Here is a 21,150-nt window from a genome sequence, read left to right as displayed (position 1 = left end):
TAAAGAGAACTGAGAGAAAGGGAGGACATGTCATTAGATATCTTGAGACATATGATATACTTATCCCATGCTTCTAGCAAACATTCAAGGAATTTTGTTCATGTCTCTGAGTTGGAATATTCTCTTCCAAATGTCTTAAAATCAATATGAAGACAATTAAATTGTTGATGTACTTCAAACAAAGAATCAGATTTTTCACAAAGAAAACTTTCACATTGTCTTACTAGATTAATCTTCCTCGATTCTTGTATTTCAGATGTACCTTCATATTGAACACAAAGAGTGTCCCACATGGTTTTCTAGGTTTTATGCTTCATTACTGAGTGATAGACCTCGTCAGGAAGAGCCATAACTATTATAGATCTCGCACTAGTATCTAAAGCCAACTTCTTCTTGTCTTCATCACTCCATTGATGAGGGAGTTTTGGAATCTCTCGTTCAGGAATCACGGCAGTCGTAGTAGTTGCAGGAACTACTGGAGAGATTGTGAATGGAACATAAGGTTCATTCTCAATGTAGTATGGAATCTTAGGATCCACACCTTTCAAGAAGAGAGACATCCGGTTCTTCCATAGACTGAAGTTGTCTCTTATAAACCGGGGAGGTTTGGCAAGAAAGCCATTGTAGTGAAAGTTTGTGCTAGTATTTTGCTAAGACATTTTGAAAGGGATAAATTATCTAGAAAAGAAGAGACAATAAAACAACAATACAACACAAAACCAAATACTACTCTGATACCACTCGTTGGTCCCAACCGGATCTATAAGCGTTTATAGGTAACAGTTTGTAGAAGGGGGGAATGAATACAAACACAACATCTTTCAATTTTAAAAATTGTATATTGATAAAGAAGATCAATAAATTTTTTACAGATTGTTTGCGGAAGAGATAGGATACATAACCTATCTAAGCAATCTAAGATACACACAAATTTACAAATAACAATAAGAGAAGACTTGCTACAAGAAATAAGATAAGAAGTAATGTGATGTTCACTTGTTAAAGTGGGTCTTTCTCTTAGACAAATAGTAGAGAAAGAAGTATCTTCTTGGGTAAGATAATATGAGGAAGATGATAACTTAGAAGAGAACTACTAAGCTATTTATACCCATTTCATTAAATGTAATTCAGAAGGCACAAAGCACGTGGCAAGCTATGAGATGAGAGCTTGTCCTTTGTTGCAGGTATAAAGTCTTCTTTCATAAAGTAGGCAAGCATGTTTGGAGACAGAGGAGTGACTCCATACTGTACTTTACTTTAAAAAGGTATATGTTTGTCCTTTGTGTGTAGAAGGACAAGACAAAAACTAATCTTGCTCGACAAGATTGATTTGATCGCTGAACACTAGAATGATGCTCAAGGTCTCATCAGTGTTTGTTGAATCTTGCGCATACTTCATACTTGTGTAGATGAGCTTGTTATCACTGAAAACGGCTTCAAATCATGAACTTGCTGTTCTCTAATATTCAGCTTTTATCTTCAACATCGCTGAAGGATCTGTGGTGTGAGTTTTGTGTTCTTGAAGGATACTAGTCTCTGAATGAATTACAATACATGTTCAGCGATCACTGAACAGACTCAGTGATGATTGCTGAAACTAAATACAATGATAATACACTTCGATAGATAAAACGAATCATCATCAAATCACTGAGAGAGGATCAATGTTTGGGGTGGCTTGGAGAAATTTGGGTGGCTTGGCTATACGGGTATGGCTGCACGAAAAGTCACGTATACGTTTGTTGCATTAAAGCTTGACCGACATACCCACATTTCTTTTCATTCCTCTTCATTACTTCCTCACCTATCCTTTCTCCCGCTTCAAATCCTTCCACTTCTCCCTCATTTATTTAATTCGGGAAACATTTAAGTTAACTCTCAACGATTTCTTGAGAGTTTGTCAACATCAATCTAGAGAGTCAAAGTTAGGGTACAAGATTCAAGATCTCTCCTTCATTTCTATGGTTATCTTGATATCTAGCTTTTAGCCAAAAACTAGCATTGTGAGTACATTCTACACCTCCATAAAAACATATACATGACAAAATGCTATATTTTAGTCTTTCAAGCATCCATTTTACATATTTCATGCAATTGATGATTTTAGACCATTTAGATCAAATGTTGAGAAATTTGGGGACTTTGTACTATTTGATAAATTAAGGGTTAGAAAACACATTTTATGCTCTAAAGATTATTGTTTTAAAGTTATGAGAGGTTTTTGAACCTAAAACCAGGAGTTATATATTCCAATGAGTTTGTTGGTGAAATGGCAATTTCACCTACTTGACAACTTATTGTTCAGAATGTTTGTGTAGGTTTTTAAAAATAATTTTGTAACCAATAAACGCAATGGAAAATAAGTTTCGGTCACAATTATTTAGAAATTTTTTTGAAAACTAAAACCCTTTGCCACCTTCAATGACTATAAAAACAAATCTAAACAATTCATAGCATTTTTAGAGATATTACCTTTTAAGATATGACGTTGGTTCTGATGGAGCACTTACAAACCAAATTAGGCTTCCTCTATTAGTACTCCACACACGAACACGTTTTCTAGCCTTCACTGGGTGCTAGCCGAAAGCCCTAGATCTAATATGTGTTGTTAACTAAAAGAAAGAAAAGGTTTCTTTCTGTTTTTCTCTTATAGCTAAAACTTAGAAAGGATTCAATCGATCTTGTGTTTAGCTTATCACCTTATTTATATTAACTAAATTATAGATGGATTATAACTTAAATAAGATTATGCAATTGTTTGCAATATTTAAATAACTATGTTAAACTTCAATATAATTATATACATTTATAGATAACACCCTCCAATTTATCATAATTACAGTTTGACATATATTTTTATAATTAACCTTCAAGAATAATTATTTTAACAATCAACATGATTTATTCGGGTTTTGGAAATAGAGGTAAACATATTCTTTGTGTGCGACCCTATAGGTTTACATACTCATTGGCAGTATTCGTATGTGACACTTATCGTGCACATATAATAACTTAAATTAGTTTAGTCCAATAAGACTAATGGCATTGAGCTTTAAAGCCTAATAAAACCATTGAAGGCCACTAAGACCCTTTAAAGCTCAAAAAGACACATTAAGGTCCAATAAGACCCATTAAAGTCCAATGACCCTTTAAAGCCCATTAAGACCCATTACAACCCACAAAGACCTTTAAAGCCTAATAAAACTGTTAAGATAACGTTTGGTATACATTCATGATTTGACAGGACTGTACAAGAGAAAACTGGATTGAACTGGATATGACAAGAGGATAGGACTGGAGTGAGTGGGACTAGACGGGATAAAACTAGACAAGTTACCGCCAAAAGTTATTTGATGATTTTAAATATTATATAATACTTATAATTAGCACAAATAAAGTAAATAATTAAAGAATTTAATTTATAAATATTTTTACACGATTTATTTTCATATAAATGAATATATACATATATAATGGTACCAGATTTGAATGAAATATAATTGATGGTAATAGCAGTGGTGGTGGAGGTGGTTTTGGTTATCGTGGAGGTGGTGGTGGTTGACGGTAGTAGTGGCGATGGGTGATGGTGGTCGGTGGCTACATGTTCGGTTTATGCAACCTTAGATTTCAACATAAAAATACAACTTAGTGCAAGTATACGCCTTGAACTATTATCGCCTTGTAACAAGTAATAATGGTAAAAAATACCAAATATTGTTCCCACATAGAAAGCTTTTTAAAGTTCTTCAAAAGTCCAGTCTTTAAAAACTAATTTTATACGACGAATTCGAGGTATTTGTTTTATCTAAAATTGGGTGGTTTGATTAGCAACTAAGAAAATATCAGTCTTAAAAAGAAGCACAAGGGTACGAAGGTTGATTAAGACAAAAAACAGGTGATCCAGTAGAAAGATGACGTAGCACTCCTACCACAATTCTATAATACCACATGATGACGTTATAGACATGTCGTAGTATCAACTATCAGATCAGACGGCCTCTCAGGATTACACACATGACAGCGTGCTATCGATACGATATCATTTATGTTAGACGTCGTGAATCCTAGCACAACACAGTGTTACCATCCTACACCGTAAGGATATAGTATTTGTCAGATACTAAAGCTCTTTATAGCCTTCTTCTATTACCTCGAGTTTTCTTAAATATATTAACTCTGAAAGTTAATGTATTTTCATACATAAAATTAGTTGTCAATTATTTCAATGTAATCTTTAAGGAAATATTAATTACCTGAAACCAACTTGTTAGACTATAATGCTAAAAAGACACCTCTGTAATTTTACATTGGCTTTGGTCTTAATTTTCCCTTACACCCAAAGCTATGGTGTTTAGCCCATCATCGCATGGTTTCTTCTTGTGAAGGATGTAAAGACTAAAAAGTAAATAACTGATACAGACAAGTAAGTTGCAGAAAATAAGTTGCGAGAATGTAGAAGACTGTAAATTAAGTGAAGAAATATAAATGACTTAAAGATAATTTGTTGGAATTTAAATTGCAGAAAAGTAAAGTACAGAAAAGTAAATTGCAGTAATTAAAATACTAAAAATTATATTGTAGAAAAATAAAGTACAAGGAAATGTAAAATACTTTAAAAGAAAAGACATAAAGTAAAGGAAGTACTTGCAAAGAAGAAAGTAATGAAACTTGTACTCCAAGTCATGAAACTTACAAAATAAGTTTTGTTACTAAAAGTTAGAAAATACTTGCAAACACTTGGAAAATGGATTTTAATCTAAGGAAGTTAATCGTTGATCGATTAATTTCAGACTTGTAATGGAAATTAGAAAGGTTTTGAGAAATATAAAGTAAGAAAGAAGGAGATGAAACATTGAATACTAGAACTTGGATTAATACTTGAGAACAAAGTAGCAAATTTACTTAACAAATTCGGTTCTTGTTAAGCAAGGAAACTGAAAGCTAGACAAAATGATAGAAAAAAATTTAAACGCAAAGGTGAAAGTGTTGTGATTTAGCTTAGTAACAACTCCTATTTATAAGGAGGATAAGGCTTATACAAGAAGGTAGGTCATTTGTACAAAAGAAGGCTTATTCTACAAGCTATCCCATAACCTAAGCCTTTAATCAGTAGCTAATCACATAAATCCAAAGTTTCAACCCAAAAGAAAGGATGCGGCCTACTGCTCACTCCTATAGGACTGCTGCAGGACCACTCCAGCAAAAGAATCCTGTACGACTGCTACAGGATTGGCAAAAAACCTCCAAAATCTGCATAATTATCAAAGTAACATAAGATTATGACATAATACTACTAATTTATATAAAAGTAAGAAATTACATAAAATGACACAACAAAACTTAATTTAAACACAAATAGGCAAATAAAAGAAAGGAAAATAATTAAGAAAATGATGTAATAGGGTTAATAAATTAACATCTATCACACCCCCAAACTTGTATTTTTGTTTGTCCTCAAATAACAAAAATGACAAATTGAAAGAGTCAAACACACTAATTTTTTTTTCAACATGAACATTTAACAGCCAAAGTATGCTTGTTGTAAATATTTTTTGAATAAAGTGCTCTACTCCCACTTGATGCTTGATATCCATAGCCCTTTATAAACCTAGTTCCCACAAACTTAAGTTTTTGATAATGCCAAACCATAAGCTATCATACATTTCTATTGCTACACTAGATTCGACAAAGGTTTTGCGACTTTGAATTGGGTTTTGCATTTGGCTTTTTCTTCTTTTCAATGCATACCTTTTACCTCATCTCTCTTTTTCACTCCATAGCATAATTTTATTGCTATGCATCTCATATTGAGTTCTGTTTGGACACTTTGGTCCTTTTCAAACTATTTGGTGTACATTGACACTCTTTTTATGCACAAGACATAGAACTTTGTTCTTTGTTTGTCTTTTGGTCTTAATGCATATGTTTCATGTGTTCTATAGTGTTTGTGTTTTGAGGATCCTCCCCCAAACTTAAGAAAAACAATGTCCTCATTGTGCATATATCAGGGCTACAATTTTGGCCAAGGAAATGAAAGCCCGAATGAATCAATGGAAAACTTTAAAAATGGTTGGCTAGTACTAGAGGCTTAATTAAAGACAAAGATATGGAAGCTGTGGATTATTGTGGCCATAGCATCAAGTCAAACATTTGTAGAACAACTTCATGATTTATTATATTTTTGTGCATATATGGCTAAAAAATTTTATGTTCACTATAATCAGTTCCCAAAATGCTAAATTAAAACAGAAAAACAAAGATGATCAGTTACAAGTGTAACTTGTGATCATCTTGAAATTAAAAAGACTCCAGACCAAACAAAGATCAACATAAGTATCAATAATCCAACCATAGACCGTAGGACTTAAGGGTAATGGATATGCAGTCAAACAAACATTCCATAAGGGACTTATTTATTACCACATAGGCCAATGGAAAATAAGGCAGAGGGATTGCCTTTCAACAACCCTAAAAAACAAAGATTGGCCATAAAACAACAACGATTGCAAAGATAGCCATAAAAGAGCCATTGGGTAAGCAGAAGGCATAAAAGGGTTTGGCCTAGTCCCAGTATGCAATATACAAGGATAGACTTCAAAAGAAAATCAAATTAACAACCTAGACACGACTAATCTCAACATAATACAACAAAATGCCTCAATTGGGTAAAACAACAAATAAGACCATTAAGTAGTCCAAAAACATTGTTAAAACAAGCAATAGTGAACCCTTGAGATGATTAAAATAGCAAATAGATGTCTATACTAGCCAAAAATTCTACTCATACAAGCAAAAACAAGCCTAAACAATGTTAAAACAACAAAATGACACATTACCAGAGAATTTATGTTTCAAATAGGTGAGACAGTAAGAGATTTGGTGATAATAGCAAAGAAAGACCATTAACCAAAATGAAAAAAATAATAAAAAAATGAAAAACAACAAATTGGTTGAATATTATGCCACATCTATAAGTCACACATGACTCTAAAGAGATAGACTATCTTTTATACATACTTAAAATAGCAAATTAATATACAAAAGCAGGGTAAGGAGGCAGAACCTGTCCTACTCAGATTAAGTAGAAGAATTGGAGTGTTGTAGCAGGATGGATTTTAGGAGAGGTGGCTACTCAATTAAAGTCTTTGCCTTTCCATGCTATAAGAATGCCTTCATGATCCTGTCTTTTTGGTGCTTGTACTATGCCCACTATATCATCTCTTTCTTCAAAATATCAACCTTCTCCTTCATATCATTCACCTTCTTCATCAAATTGTGATGCTTCTCCAGAATTGTTTGCTTTAAGTAGTGGCATGCATCTCCATAGTGCTAAGCAACTCACTATTTAGAGTTGCTAGGGCAAAGGCTATTGTTTCAGGTTATGGTTTGGCATTCAGCCTCAGGAGTCTATCATGATTCTTCTTATCTTTGGAAGTCTTTTCCATAGATATTAAATTTGAAGGTAAAGCCAAAACTTGTGCCCTCTCTAGTAGCTTTATGGATTAAGGATTGGTATAGCAATTTCCCATTGGTCCTCTCCATACATGCTTTGATCTTGAAGCATATAATCCTACACCACATCAAAGGGTTTGGTTTCAAGGATGCAATAGAGGATAAGGACCCTCTCTAGGAACAAGTTGGTGACATGGCTTGTTGGGTGAAGTGTGTGGCACATATGAAGTGAGACCATAAATTGGCGTCAGGCTTTAGATACTGAGTTTTTAAAAGTTTAGTTCTCCCTTTGAAATTCCAAACTACCCCCTCTTTTGCCACCCTATCTAGGATTTCATCATACTCATCAGTTGAGCATCAAACACACAATCTATCCAACTCACAATGGGATGGTGGTGTAAGGTCTAGTAGATCATTTAGTGCATGTGGGGAGTAGGAGACAGGGATATTTCTTACATTCAACTCCACCCCATATGTGACAGCTACTTTAGTATAAAATTCCCTAACCCAATTCATATTGTATTGGTTAGGGACTTCACATAATGTATCCCATCCCAAATTTTCCATAATGGCCTTGATGGTGAGATTGGCCATAAGCGCTACTATGAGAACCTTTTAGGTACCACCCCAGTTTTTTTAGAAAATTGTAAATATGTCTTTCTAGCAATTGGGGTGCTAAAAAGAGCTTAGGTTTGAGTGATGGTTTGTACCTGTCTTTAAAACAGAGGACCTGCTTACTTTGGCTTTTTGCCTTGTTGCTCTTGATGTTGTTGCCTCCTCACCGGTCTGCTCAAATTACAGTCCTCTTTCTCTTGTTGCCCTTCGTTTTGATCCTCGAGACGCCCTTCCTCTTCATCTTGGTGAATCTGGCACTTGCACCATCATCATGCTCTTCCCTCTCCTATTCCTTCTATATGGTGCTATTGTCAGGGTTTTTTTGCATAGAAGTATGCACTTCATGGTCATCACCCATACCAAAGGTTAATGGGCTTATTATTTCTTGATCATCCTGCATAAAATTGTTAGCATGACTATGCACAGGGGATTGGGTTTCTTGTGGTGCTGTGGTTGGCTCAAATGGGGTTCATTATCAAAAGGGGATTGAGAGGGTTCTTCTGTAGGTTTCATTGGTGGGACTGTAGTGGTGGTACTCAAAGAAAAATCCAATTCTTGGATTGAAAAAGCAGAAGGCAAAGGATTAGTGGTTGGTTTTGGTTGGGGTTCCACAGTAAGAGTAGGGATAGGAATAGACCTCCACTCGTCAGGTAACCCGGTCCACCCGCCCTGGTCGGGGATTCCTTGATAAACCATGTCCTGGGAATGGGGTCAGGGATCCCCGCTTGGCTCAAGCCAGGGATCCCCGCTTGGCTCAAGCCAGGGATGGGGCCGGAGATGGGTATATCACTCCCCGCCCTGCCCCATACCTATTTTATATATACATATTAATTAGTGTTTTTGCTTACTATTTAACTTTACAGTTTACCCTTCGATTCAATCAATCAATCCTTCGACTCAATTCAATCACCTCCGGCCTCCTTCCTCTGGTCCCTAAATCGATAAATCCTTCGACTTAGTCGCTTCTAATCGAACAATCGACTCAAATCCTCAATCGAGCCTTAAGCAGTTAAGCCTGATGCCGCCTGCCTTCCTTATTCGAAGTTTGAACTCTTGCAATAAGATATTAAGAATTTTAGATTCATATTTTCACCTTCGAAATTGAAAGGTAAGTTATTGTTTTACTTACATTTTTCTTTTTGGTTCGTGGTCGAGTGTCGACAGGTAGATTCACCTTCGAAATCGAAATCAGAATTTACATTCAGATTCTTGGTTCATACTTCGTAGTGGAATCACCTGTTCATAGACACTACTATACTAGCAGTACTGATTCTACTAAACTTGGCTCATGGTAGATAACATTGTTCTTCTTGGTTCATAGTACTGAACTTGGTGTAAGAAGCAGTAAATTATAAATAAAATAATGTAGATCACAGTACTAATGTTTGTAGTCTGATCTTCCAGCATGATATATACTACGATTTCTTGAAGTGGTTGTGGATTAAAGCAATAAAAAATTTATTGCTATATCATTTGGGTTTAAATTCAAGATTGATTTCTCAACTTGGCATGAATTTACCCCTCAATTAATCTCAAAACTCTATTGTAGTTTTGACTTATGATGTCAATGTGAAAGGAGATACTATATTACTATAGAATTAGTTGATCTTGATCTCTAATAGATTTAAAAAATTTGTAATTAATTACATCTATTTGAGATAGAGAAAGACAATTGGTACAACTTGGAGCTAAGAGTCTATGAAATCAAAGTCAAATTTATATTTGAAAACTGATCATGATTCACGGATTTGAAGTTCTAAAACCAAAGATGAAGACCTATTATGAGTTGGGTATGTATGTGTATATCTGTTGCTTACATTTTTCATCTGTCTTGCCATGATGATCATGATATATAATCTGCATGCATTATAGAAATTGGTTGTACATTAGGTATATATAGGGACATGTTCAGCTGCGAACTTTACTTCCTTTGTGAATTAATTTTAGATGCTTTTAGGTTTGTATGTTTATTATATATTCTTATTAATGGTTTTCCATTCACATTATCACATACAATTTTTTTAATTTTAGATGGAACCTTCGAAAATGAGAATATACTTGGTGATGAGATGGAAGGAAACAAGGAACAAGAAACAACTGGTGATGATACTTACAAATCCGTAAGCATGCCTATAAGGACTAACACTAACACGACAAACAAACAACCACAAAAAAAGGTTAAAGTCGGTTGTTTGGAATCCTTTTGAACAAGTGCATGTTGATGGCGTTAGACGATTTGCAAGGTGCAATTATTGCAATAAGCAACTAACAGGTAGAGACAACGACTGAACCACACATTTGAAAGACCATTTTAAGAATTGTCCAAGGAGAGTTACAAAAGATATTAGACAACATATTCTAGTTCAGGACCAAAAGGCTTTGGACGGAAAGGGGAAAATGAGTAAATATTCATTTAATGTTGAACTTTCTAGGGAAGACTTAGCTAAAATTATTATTATACATGATTATCCGCTCTCTATTGTCAAGCACTAGGGTTTTCGGAAATATTTAGAAGGTCTCCAACCTTTATTTAGGGTACCATCTCGAGCAACAATAAAAAATTACATAATGAAGATTTATGAAAAACAAAGAGGTTACACTTTGCGGTGTTTGGATGAGAATGAGAGTTGGATTGCCTTAACTTCAGATATGTGGACAACATTAACCAAAAGAAAGGTTACATGGCGATTACGACACATTGTATAGATGGCAAATGGAATTTACAAAATCGAATCATCTAGTAATAATCTCTAGTGTACTATCTCTAGTTTATATCGTGGATTAATTTATTGATAATAATCTCTAAATTTTGTTTAAGGCAGCTTTATACATGTGCCATCTCCACACATGGCCGAAGCATTGTTACAAATTATGATAAAGTGTCTTCTTGATTGGAATGTTGACAACAAGCTGTCAACTTTGACTCTTGACAATTGCTCGACAAATGAAGCAATAATTGACAAGCTTTTAGCTACTCTTTCTTCTTCATCGTTAATGTTAAAAGGGAAGATATTTTATATATGATGTTGTGCACATATAATTAACCTTATTGTGCAAGACGGATTTTCTATAGTTGAGAGAGCTATTGAAAATGTTAAGGATAGTGTTGCATTTTGGACAAACTCTTCTAAGAGAGTACAAGAATTTAAACTATGTGCACGACAATTAAGTGTAAATTGTGAAAAGGAATTAGTTTTTGATTGGAAGACAAGGTGGAATTCGGTATATCTTATGTTGAATGTTGCTTTGGAGTATAAGAATGTCTTTAGTCATTTGAGCAAGAAAGAGAGATTATGTTTGTTTGCCTAGTGAAGATGAATGGGCAATGGCATCAATTGTTTGTGAAAAGTTAAAGTTATTTTATCGTGTGACTAAAATTTTTTGGGAACATTATATCCTACGTCAAACATCTTTTTCCAGTTGATTTGTAAAATTTAAGTGTCTTTGTTGAGTTGGAAAGTTTTTTATCATGATGTTATTAGGGAAATGGCATCAGTAATGTTGATCAAATTCAACGAATATTGGAGTGTCATGCATGAGGTTATGAGCATAGCAATTGTGTTAGATCCTATATATAAGTTGAAGTTAATAAACTATTTCTTTCCAAAAATCTATGGTGGTGAAGCAAAAAGTGAGGTTATAAGGATACGTAACCTATGTGTTGAGTTGTTTGAAGAGTATAAAAAGAAGTATGCTGATAAACCTTCACAAAAAGGATAATCAACTGCTAGTTCCTTAGATGTAGATGATTTACTTCCGACAAACCTACATAGGAGATGGATTTTGAGTCTATGATGTGTGATGTTGATGTCTTGAAAACAAATGAATTGAATTATTATTTGGTTGAAAAATTGTTATATAATGAAAAGGGCTTTGACATGTTAATGTGATGGAAATGCAATGACTCCAAGTTTCCTATGCTCTAAAGGATTGCAAGAGTCGTTTTAGCCGATAGCTTCTGGATTCACTTTTAACATGAGCGGTAACAAAATCATAAAACAACGTAGTTGACTACACCCACAAACAGTTGGAGCATTAATGTGCACTCAAAGTTGGTTACAGAAAGAACTTCAAGGTAAAAAAATATTTAAATTCTTAGTCATATAAATGTTTATATTCTTTTTCTAACTTGTCTTACCTGTTGTAGATAAAAAACATGGAAAGCCTCAAGCATTTAATGAAACAGTGTCATATGATGCAGATGTCAAGTAACAAGTGGTTGTGTTGTTTTTTGGATGGTATATAGTATGTAAATTTACTTGATATGTTTTGGTTCTTTTGGATATTACTCGATGTAGTTTTAGTACATTTGACGTTAACTTTGATAATATTAGTTTAAACTTTTTGGTCTTGTTTAAGTCTTAWTTTAATATTTTGGTAGTGTTTTTACTAGTTCAATAAATAGTGATATTGTGTAGTTTTTGGTATAAAAAATTCCTCGTTTCCCCATTGGGGACGGGGATGGGATGTGATAATAATCCCTGACGGGGATGTAACATCCATCTTCCTAATATGCCTTAATTTTATGTTTAAATGTGATCTAAAGGTTGGAATACCCTTAAATATGTTTCATTAAGATTTTGGAATGGTTAGATGTTAAGAAATCAAAGTACGTTGCGTTTTGGCTAAGTATGTGTTGAAAATATCATTTTTTTGGTATGTTTTTTAGCACTGGGTTCGAACGAAATAATTTTATGAAATTTGTAAGTTTGGAACTAAGTTTAGAATCACTTGGGAGGTATTAGAAGTGTTGTAGAATTTATTTACGTGATTCCGATCATAAAGTCAAATAACGGAATTAAGGAAAATATAACGTCTAAGTTACAAATTAGTAAAACTGCTTTTATTCAGAGATATTTTCTTAATTTTTATTGTAAGTTGTAGGTTATCTCGCTACGAACGCGTAGGCAAAAATCTCATTGAAAACGGAGTTCCGAGAGAAATGTTATGCAATTTTTAGTGTTTAGTAGTCAAAATGGGTACCAAACCGGGTCAAACCCGACCCAACTCGGGTTCAAGTCGTGAAAAAACCCCAAAACAACCCCATTTTACCCCATTTCACCCAAAATCAGTGCTTGGTGTTTTTAAGGTGAGAACACACACACTTGGGAGCTAATCTAACCCTAAATCAAGTGATTTAACAAGACTTTTGAAGAATATGTGGAGAAATCAAAGGTAAAACTCACCTCCTAGCCTTGTTTTTGATATTGTACATAATTGATTAGTTTTAAGTCCATGCATGTGATGATTTAGTAATGAAATTACATTAAGATTAAGTGTTATTATCTGTTAGTATGTGAAATCCATGGATGGATTGTAAAATTTCTTGAAAAGTATAATGTTAACTCAAGAACATGTGTTGATTTTAGGAGTCAAAGTGAAATATAAAAAAATTGGTAGAAAATTGATGTTATAATCATGTTTTATGATTGATTTATTGTGTACTATGGTAAAAAAAAAAGTGAATCTATGAATTTGGAATTGATTGGACTAGTATTGGTCATGTTTTTGAATGAAAAATGGATGTTTTGAGCATATGTCAACATGGTTACAATCCTGTCTTTGAAAAATCATAGAAATTGGTATAAAATTCCTAAAATTATGTATAAATAGGCCCTGAAAAGGTAAGATAAAGGGCAACAACTTATATAGAGGTGAAATGTTGATTTTGGGTTCTAAAGGGTCAAAACAGGTCTGGAAGTTGAGTGTTTAGAATGGAATTCAAAGTAGAGTGCCATAATTGAAATGAGATTTGTGTGAGTTCTTGATATGCTTCACTAATGAGACTTTGAATATAACTTCTAGGGATTGTTTAAGATTGTATGGAAGTCTTGAAGGTGGTTTTCAACCTTTGAATTGGAATTGGAAATAGGATTCGACAACTCGATTTGGCATTCGGTTTAATACAACCGAATTGTAATGTGAGTTTACTTGGATATGTGTCTATTATGTGTTATATATGTATATGTCCTCTCCTTATGGTCTTGATACTTGTTATACCATGATCACTCCTTGTAATGGTTTGTTTGTTGCTTTGTTCTTGTGTTAGGCGCCGGTTGCCGGGCTCCTTTGGATCTGGGTGAGACAACCGGAGGGTGCTGTCCCTACTCATCTGTCCAGGGATGGAGGATGGTTGTTGCAGGAAGATAAGTAGAGGGTTTGTACACCATCCAAGAGTGGAGGAACACGGATTGGTCAGTCAAACCTAATGTTTGTTGGTTGTTTTGTACATAAATTGTTGGTTAATGTACTAACTATGCATAGCATGATTATAGGTATCCAATGTGTTTGTGGGATAAGTTCAAGTGATTGAGTACTCGTTGAAACTTGATTGCCTTTGTTGTTTCCTTGAGAACCTATGCTTTGATAGCACATGCCTTTGATGATAATTAACCTTTGTACTCTTTGACTTTCGTTGTATGTGAACTTATGTGAGACATGATGCAGATGATATCCATTTAATCTCAGTAAGCTTTGTTAGCTTATCATTCTAATGGTAAACATTTTAGGAAAAGAAAATAGGGGTAAAGAGAAAGTAGTTTGACCGTTGATTGTTCGTGTCGAAAGCAAGGATCGTCATCTTTTGGTACATGGTAGTTTATACTTTTGGGTAGTACTTGTATAGTTGTCACTTTTCTGGGTTGATGTTAAGAATGATAACTCTTCGGTATTTTAGATGTAAATGTTGGTACAAAACTTATCTTTTGATGGTATATAATGTATCCTGTATTTTGTTGAGATTTTCCTTGTAATTGAACTTAAGAATTATGTGGTAATTGTGCTTCAGTAACATGTGTGTTACAAATATGGTATCAGAGCAGTGGTTTAAGTGAACTAGGTACCAGAAATGGTATCTAGACTTAAACCTAGGCAATAAGATTGTATAGTAACTAAGTTGATTTATACGGGATACGAACTATAAGAAAGACACAAGTGGATAAAGGGACATTTATTAGGATGTTGTTTAATATTATTGGTACTTGTCATTTTTATAACAATGTCTGATCATGACGATCATGTAAGTCATACACCAACGAACCCGAATATTGGTAGGCATAACTCGAATTTAATTGAGGGTGACGTAACCCCACGCCTTCAGTTGGGTATTGATTCACTTTTCGAGGAGGATGCTCCTTTAACTCCTCGTGGTGAACAATTGATGAAGCGGGTTACCAATTTCGTGCAACAAGCTCTTAGAGAGCAAACGAAAGGAGGATATATGAGAGGGAAACGGGTTGATACAGGTGCCACTTCTCAATCCAAGTCCACCCAAACTTCGTTTAAATCATCCAAAACTTGTGGAGCAACTGAACTTAATGGGATTTCAGATCCAATTGTAGCCATCGAGTGGCTACAAAACCCGAAAAAAGTGTTCAGGATCTCCAAAGTCTTGGAGGAGGATAAAGTTAATTATGCGGCTGCTATGTTTGTGAGCAGTGCGCTGGTATGGTGGGACGCAACCTACTAGTCTCTAAATGAGACCCAAAATAATACTTTGACTTGGGAAGGCTTCAAAACCATTTTTCATGAACAATACTGTCCCGCTGCCTTGCAGAAGCGGGTAGAAAAAGAGTTCATTGACATTAAAGGAGGATATTTGATTGTGGTGCAATATGAGACCCCGTTCAATTAGAAGGCACGTTTTTCCTCATGTTTTGTTACATCTGAACAAACACAATATTGAACATCTTGTTGATGATCTGAGGAGAGAGATTAAAGAAATTGTATAGAATCGTGATCTTACGAGTTTTCGGAGGACGGTTGAGTATGCTCGACGACGAGAGCACGAACTCTCTCTCTATGGTGAATCCACAATCGAACCAAAGAGAAATAAAAATGAAAGAACAACTTATGTGCCTACAAATTGACCTAATCGATCCTTCACTTCGAGAAGGAGTCAGCCCCAGAGTGCTCCTCGAGCCCCGTTTCAAGCCTATTCCATGCAGGTATAATATTGTGAATACAAGTAAAATTAATATGTGAATTGTGGAACTAATACAAATTCTTTGTAATCGAACACCCCTCGCCATTGCCAACGATGTGGCAAGACGCACCCCGGACGATGTTTCTTTGAATCTTCCAAAATTACGTGTTATTGCTATGGTGAAATTGGGCATGTTCCTACAAATTGCCTAAGACGGGATCAGGTGTGTCATACATGTGGTGTTTATGGCCATCGTCAATCTAATTTCCCAAATGCCAAACATGAGGAGAGTAATACCTAAGTACAACAATTGATGGTTGTAGGTGCCTTAGCTCGAAAGGAGGAGGTACCAAGAGCAAAGGATAGATCATTCTAGATCACAATAGAGGAGGCTCGGGAGGAGCCGGATGTCATTACTGGTATTTTTTTTGTGAATTTTCATCCTGCACGTATATTATTTCATTGTGGTGCTACAAATTCCTTTATGTTGCATACTTATGTTTGCTTTCTACAATTTTGTCCCTGTCTTTCTTGATAGACCGTTTTTTGTGGATACCGCTAATGGAATCACTTTAGTAGCTGATAGAGTATTCAAAGATTGTACATTAGTATTGGATGATCAAAACTTCTCTGTAGACTTAATCCCTATGGATATACATGGCTTCAATGTGGTTATTTATGGATTGGTTAGTAGAAAACCGGGCAGATATTATTTGCTCGCAGCGGATGATCCGAATACCAGTCGATGAAGAAGATTATATTTATGTGTACAGAGAAAAAAGGGTCGGTGACATCAAGGTAATTTATGTACTCAAAGCTCGTCGATATTTATCTAAGGGGTGCACTTCTTTCATGGCATATGTTTTAGATGCCACCCAAAAAAGGAAAGAGGTCGACAAAGGATGTACCCGTAGTTTGTGAATTCTAGGATGTCTTTCCTGATGACTTTCTTGGTCTACCATCAGACAGGAAAGTAAAATATCGAATTGAAATTGTGTCAGGTGTTGCACCTATTAAGGAAACCCTATCGTCTTGCCCCGACAGAAATGAAGGAAATCATGAGCCAATTACAGGGGTTGCTGGATAAAGGTTTTATCTGACTGAGTACTGCACCTTGGGGTGCTCTGGTGTTATTCGTGAAAAAAGAAGGATGGTTCATTTCGCATGTGTATTGATTACCGCGAGTTGAACAAGGTAACAATCATGAATAAATATCCGTTATCTCGTATTGATGATTTGTTCAATCAATTGCAAGGAGTGAATTACTTCTCCAAGATCGATTTCAGATATGAATACCATCAGTTCAAGGTATGGGATGAGGATGTACCAAAAACGGCTTTCCGTACCCGATACGGACACTACGAGTTTTTGGTAATGCCGTTTGGTTTGAAGAAAGCTCCAGCTGTATTCATGGATATGATAAATCGAGTATGTCGATCTATACTCGATAAGTCTGTCATTATCTTCATTGATGACATACTTGTGTATTGTAAGTCAAAAACTAATCATGCTACACATCTTTGCTAGATGTTGGAGTTACTAAGAAAGGAGAAATTATATGCCCAAGTTCTCAAAATGAGAATTTTGGCTCCAAGGGGTGCAATTCTTGGGGCATATGATTTATAGTGTGGTTGTTTATTTCGACCCGTCTAAAATTGAGGCAGTTCAGAAATGGGAACAACAGAAGAAAGCCTCAGAAATCCGTAGTTTTCTTGGCTTAGCGGGTTATTACCGACGATTCATAAAAGATTTTTCAAATATTTATGTTCACCTTACTTCACTCACTCGCAAAGATGTGAAGTTTGTAAGGAATGAAGCACAAGAGAAAGCTTTTCAGACCATGAAAGCTTGTCTAACGAACATTCATATTCTTGCCTTACCCGAAGGTAACGATGACTTCGTGGTCTATAGTGATGCATCAAAGTTGGTATTGGGTTACATATTGATGCAACGAGACAAGGTGATTGCGTACGCCTCCGAACAGTTGAAGGACTATGAGAAGAACTACCCCATTCATGATTTTCAGTTGGTAGCGGTAGTGTTTGCTTTGAAATTATGGCGTCATTATCTCTCTGGAACAAAATGTCAATTATACATGGATCACAAGAGCCTGAAGTATATTTTCGATCAACAGACTCTGAATATGAGACAATAAAGGGCCATAGAGTTAATAAAAGACTATGACTGTGAGATACTATATTATCCTGGTAAAGCCAACGTAGTGGCAGATGCTTTGAGTTGAAAAGTGTATGTCTCTTATATGCGTTACATCATCACTCACACGTCTATAGAGTCTACGTTTATTGACTATCTATGAAGATGGCAAGTTGAAGCCTTAAAACCTGAACATGTGAAGTCTAAGCGGATGGTTGGATGTGCAGATTCTCTTTCAGATGATAGTCGTGGCAAGAAAGTGTTTAGGGTCCGAATCTGGGTGTCGAAACTTGGTGGTTTACGAGAGACTGTTCTAGCAGAAGTTCACAAATCTAGAATGTATGTTCATCCCAGCGGTACAAAGATGTATCATAATCTGCATACTGAGTATTGGTGGCCGGGTATGGAAGTGGATATTGGGCATTTTGTTGAGAGATGTGTCACGTGTTTGCAAGTGAAGGTTGAACACCAAAAGCCTTATGGTAGTTTACAACCTTTGGAGGTACCGGTTTGGAAATGGGAAGTGATCAAGGACCTCGTAATGAAACTACCAAAGACTTCTCATCAGCACGATAGTGTTTGGGTGATTGTTGATCAGTTGACAAACAGTGCTCATTTTCTCGTAGTTCGGGAAGATTATTCTATGAATTGTTGGACACAATATACATTGTTGAGATTATTGCTTGTCACGGTGTATCGATAAAGGTAGTTTCTGATCGTGATTCTCGGTTTACCTTGAATTTTTGGTCGAGTATGCAAAGAGAATTGGGGACGCGTGTCGCACCTAGTACCGCGTATCATCCCCAAACCGATTGACAGTCAGAACGTACAATTCAAACCTTGGAGGATATGTTACGAGCTTGTATCTTGGAGTTTGGTGAAAGTTGGGATAACCACTAGCCACTCGTGGAATTCGCGTATAATAACATTTATCACTCCATAATCGGTATGGCTCCATTTGAGGCTTTGTACGAACGTAAGTGTCATACGCCTCTTTGTTGGCAAGAAACCAGAGAGAAAGTGTTGGTCAGACCAAAGTTAATTCAAGTCACACATGATAAGATATGGGTTATACGTGAAAGAATAAAAGCAGCCCAACATCGACATAAATCTTATGTTGTCAAACGACGACGACCGATTCAGTTTGAAGTGGGAGATATGGTGATGTTGAAGGTATCACCTTGGAAGGGAATTCTACGGTTTGGCAAAAAAGAGAAGTTGGGTCCACGTTTTGTTGGGCCATTTAAAATCCTTGAGTGCATTGAAAAACAAGCTTATCATTTGGAGTTGCCGAAAGAACTCTCCGGTATTCATGACGTTTTCCATGTGGGCTATCTAAGGAAATGTTTGGGTAAACATGATGAGACTGTTCCATTGGAGGAGATCAAGTTGGATAAAAGATTGAGGTGCATAGAAGAACCCGAAACCATTCTAAATGAAAGAACCGTTAATCTCCGAAATAAGATTGTAGATTTGGTGCTTGCTAAATGGAAGCATCACCATGGTCCAAATGGGACGTGGGAGAACAAAGATGAAATGAAGGCCAAGTATTCAGAGTTATTTGACAGACCTTGATTTCGAGGACGAAATCCTCAAAAGGATAAGGTATTTGTAATATCCATCTTCCTAATATGCCTTAACTTTATGCTTATATGTGATCTAAAGGTTGGAATATCCTTAAACATGTTTGAGTAAGATTTTGGAGTGGTTAAATGTTGAGAAATCAAAGTATGTTGCGTTTTGGCTAAGTATGTGTTGGAAATATCATTTTTTCGGTATGGTTTTCAGCATTGGGTTCGAACGAAAGACTTTTATGGAATTCGAAAGTTTGGAACTAAGTTTAGAATCATTTGGGCCGGAGGTATTATAAGTGTTGTAGAATTTTTTTATGTGATTCTGATCATAAAATCAACTAATGGAATTAAAGAAAGTATAATGTCTAAGTTACAAATAAGTAAAACTTCTTTATTGGGAGATACTTTCTGTCTTACGAACGCGTAGGAGAAAACCTCATCGAAAACGGAGTTCCGAGCGAAAAGTTATGCAATTTTTAGTGTTTAGTAGTCAAAATGGGTACCAAACCGAATCAAATCCGACCCAACTCGGGTTTAAGTCGTGAAAAAACCCAAAACAGCCCCATTTTACCCCACATTTAACCCAAAATCAGTGCTTGGTGTTCTAAGGTGAGAACACACACACTTGGGAGCTAATCTAACCCTAAATCAAGTGATTTAACAAGACTTTTGAAGGATTTGAGGAGAAATCAAAGGTAAAACTCACCTCCTAGCCTTATTTTTGATATTGTACATAATTGATTAGTTTTAAGTCCATGCATGTGATGATTTAGTAATGAAATTATGTTAAGATTAAGTGTTATTATCTATTAGTATGTGAAATCCATGGATGGACTGTAAGATTTCTTGAAAAGTATAATGTTAACTCAAGAACATGTGTTGATTTTTTGGAGGCAAAGTGAAATATGATGAAATTGGTAGGAAATTGATGTAATAATCTTGGTTTATGATTAATTTATTGTGTAATATGGTAAAAATAAGTGAATCTATGAATTTGAAAATGATTGGACTAGTATTGGTCATGTTTTTTTAATGAAAAATGGATGTTTTGAGCATATGTTAGCATGGTTATAGCCCTGTCTTTGAAAAATCCTAGAAAATAGTATAAGATTCCTAAAATTATGTATAAATAAGCTCTGAAAAGGTAAGACAAAGTGATACAACTTACCTTCAGAGGTGAATTGGTGAATTTGAGTTTGAAAGCATCAAAATGGGTCTGCAAGTTAAGTGTTTAGAATGGAATTCAAAGTAGAGTGCCTTAATTGAAATGAGATTTGTGTAAGTTCTTGATGTGCATCACTAATGAGACTTTGAATATGACTTCCAGGGATTGTTTAAGATTGTATGGAAGTCTTGGAGGTGGTTTTCAACCTTTGAATTGGAATTGGAATAGGTATTCGACCACTTGGTTTAATACAACTGAATTGTAAT

General features: G+C 35.3%; 1 protein-coding gene across 1 annotated transcript; it reads left to right on the top strand.

Annotated features, from left to right (window-relative positions):
• Positions 1–19,093: 19,093 nt before the first annotated feature.
• LOC112509049 lies at positions 19,094–19,720 on the top strand. Its single transcript, XM_025113926.1, has one exon. The coding sequence runs from the start codon at positions 19,094–19,096 to the stop codon at positions 19,718–19,720; it is 627 nt and encodes a 208-aa protein (XP_024969694.1).
• The last annotated feature ends 1,430 nt before the right edge of the window (positions 19,721–21,150 follow it).

The sequence above is a fragment of the Cynara cardunculus genome, assembly GCF_001531365.2.
Source record: "Cynara cardunculus var. scolymus isolate 2C chromosome LG 3, CcrdV1, whole genome shotgun sequence".
Classification (NCBI taxonomy): Eukaryota; Viridiplantae; Streptophyta; class Magnoliopsida; order Asterales; family Asteraceae; genus Cynara; species Cynara cardunculus.
This window is presented reverse-complemented; position numbering and strand designations above follow the sequence as displayed.

Excerpts from the sequence above, each read along its gene's own strand:
- LOC112509049 (XM_025113926.1), top strand. The coding sequence starts at position 19,094 with ATGGCTCCATTTGAGGCTTTGTACGAACGTAAGTGTCATACGCCTCTT.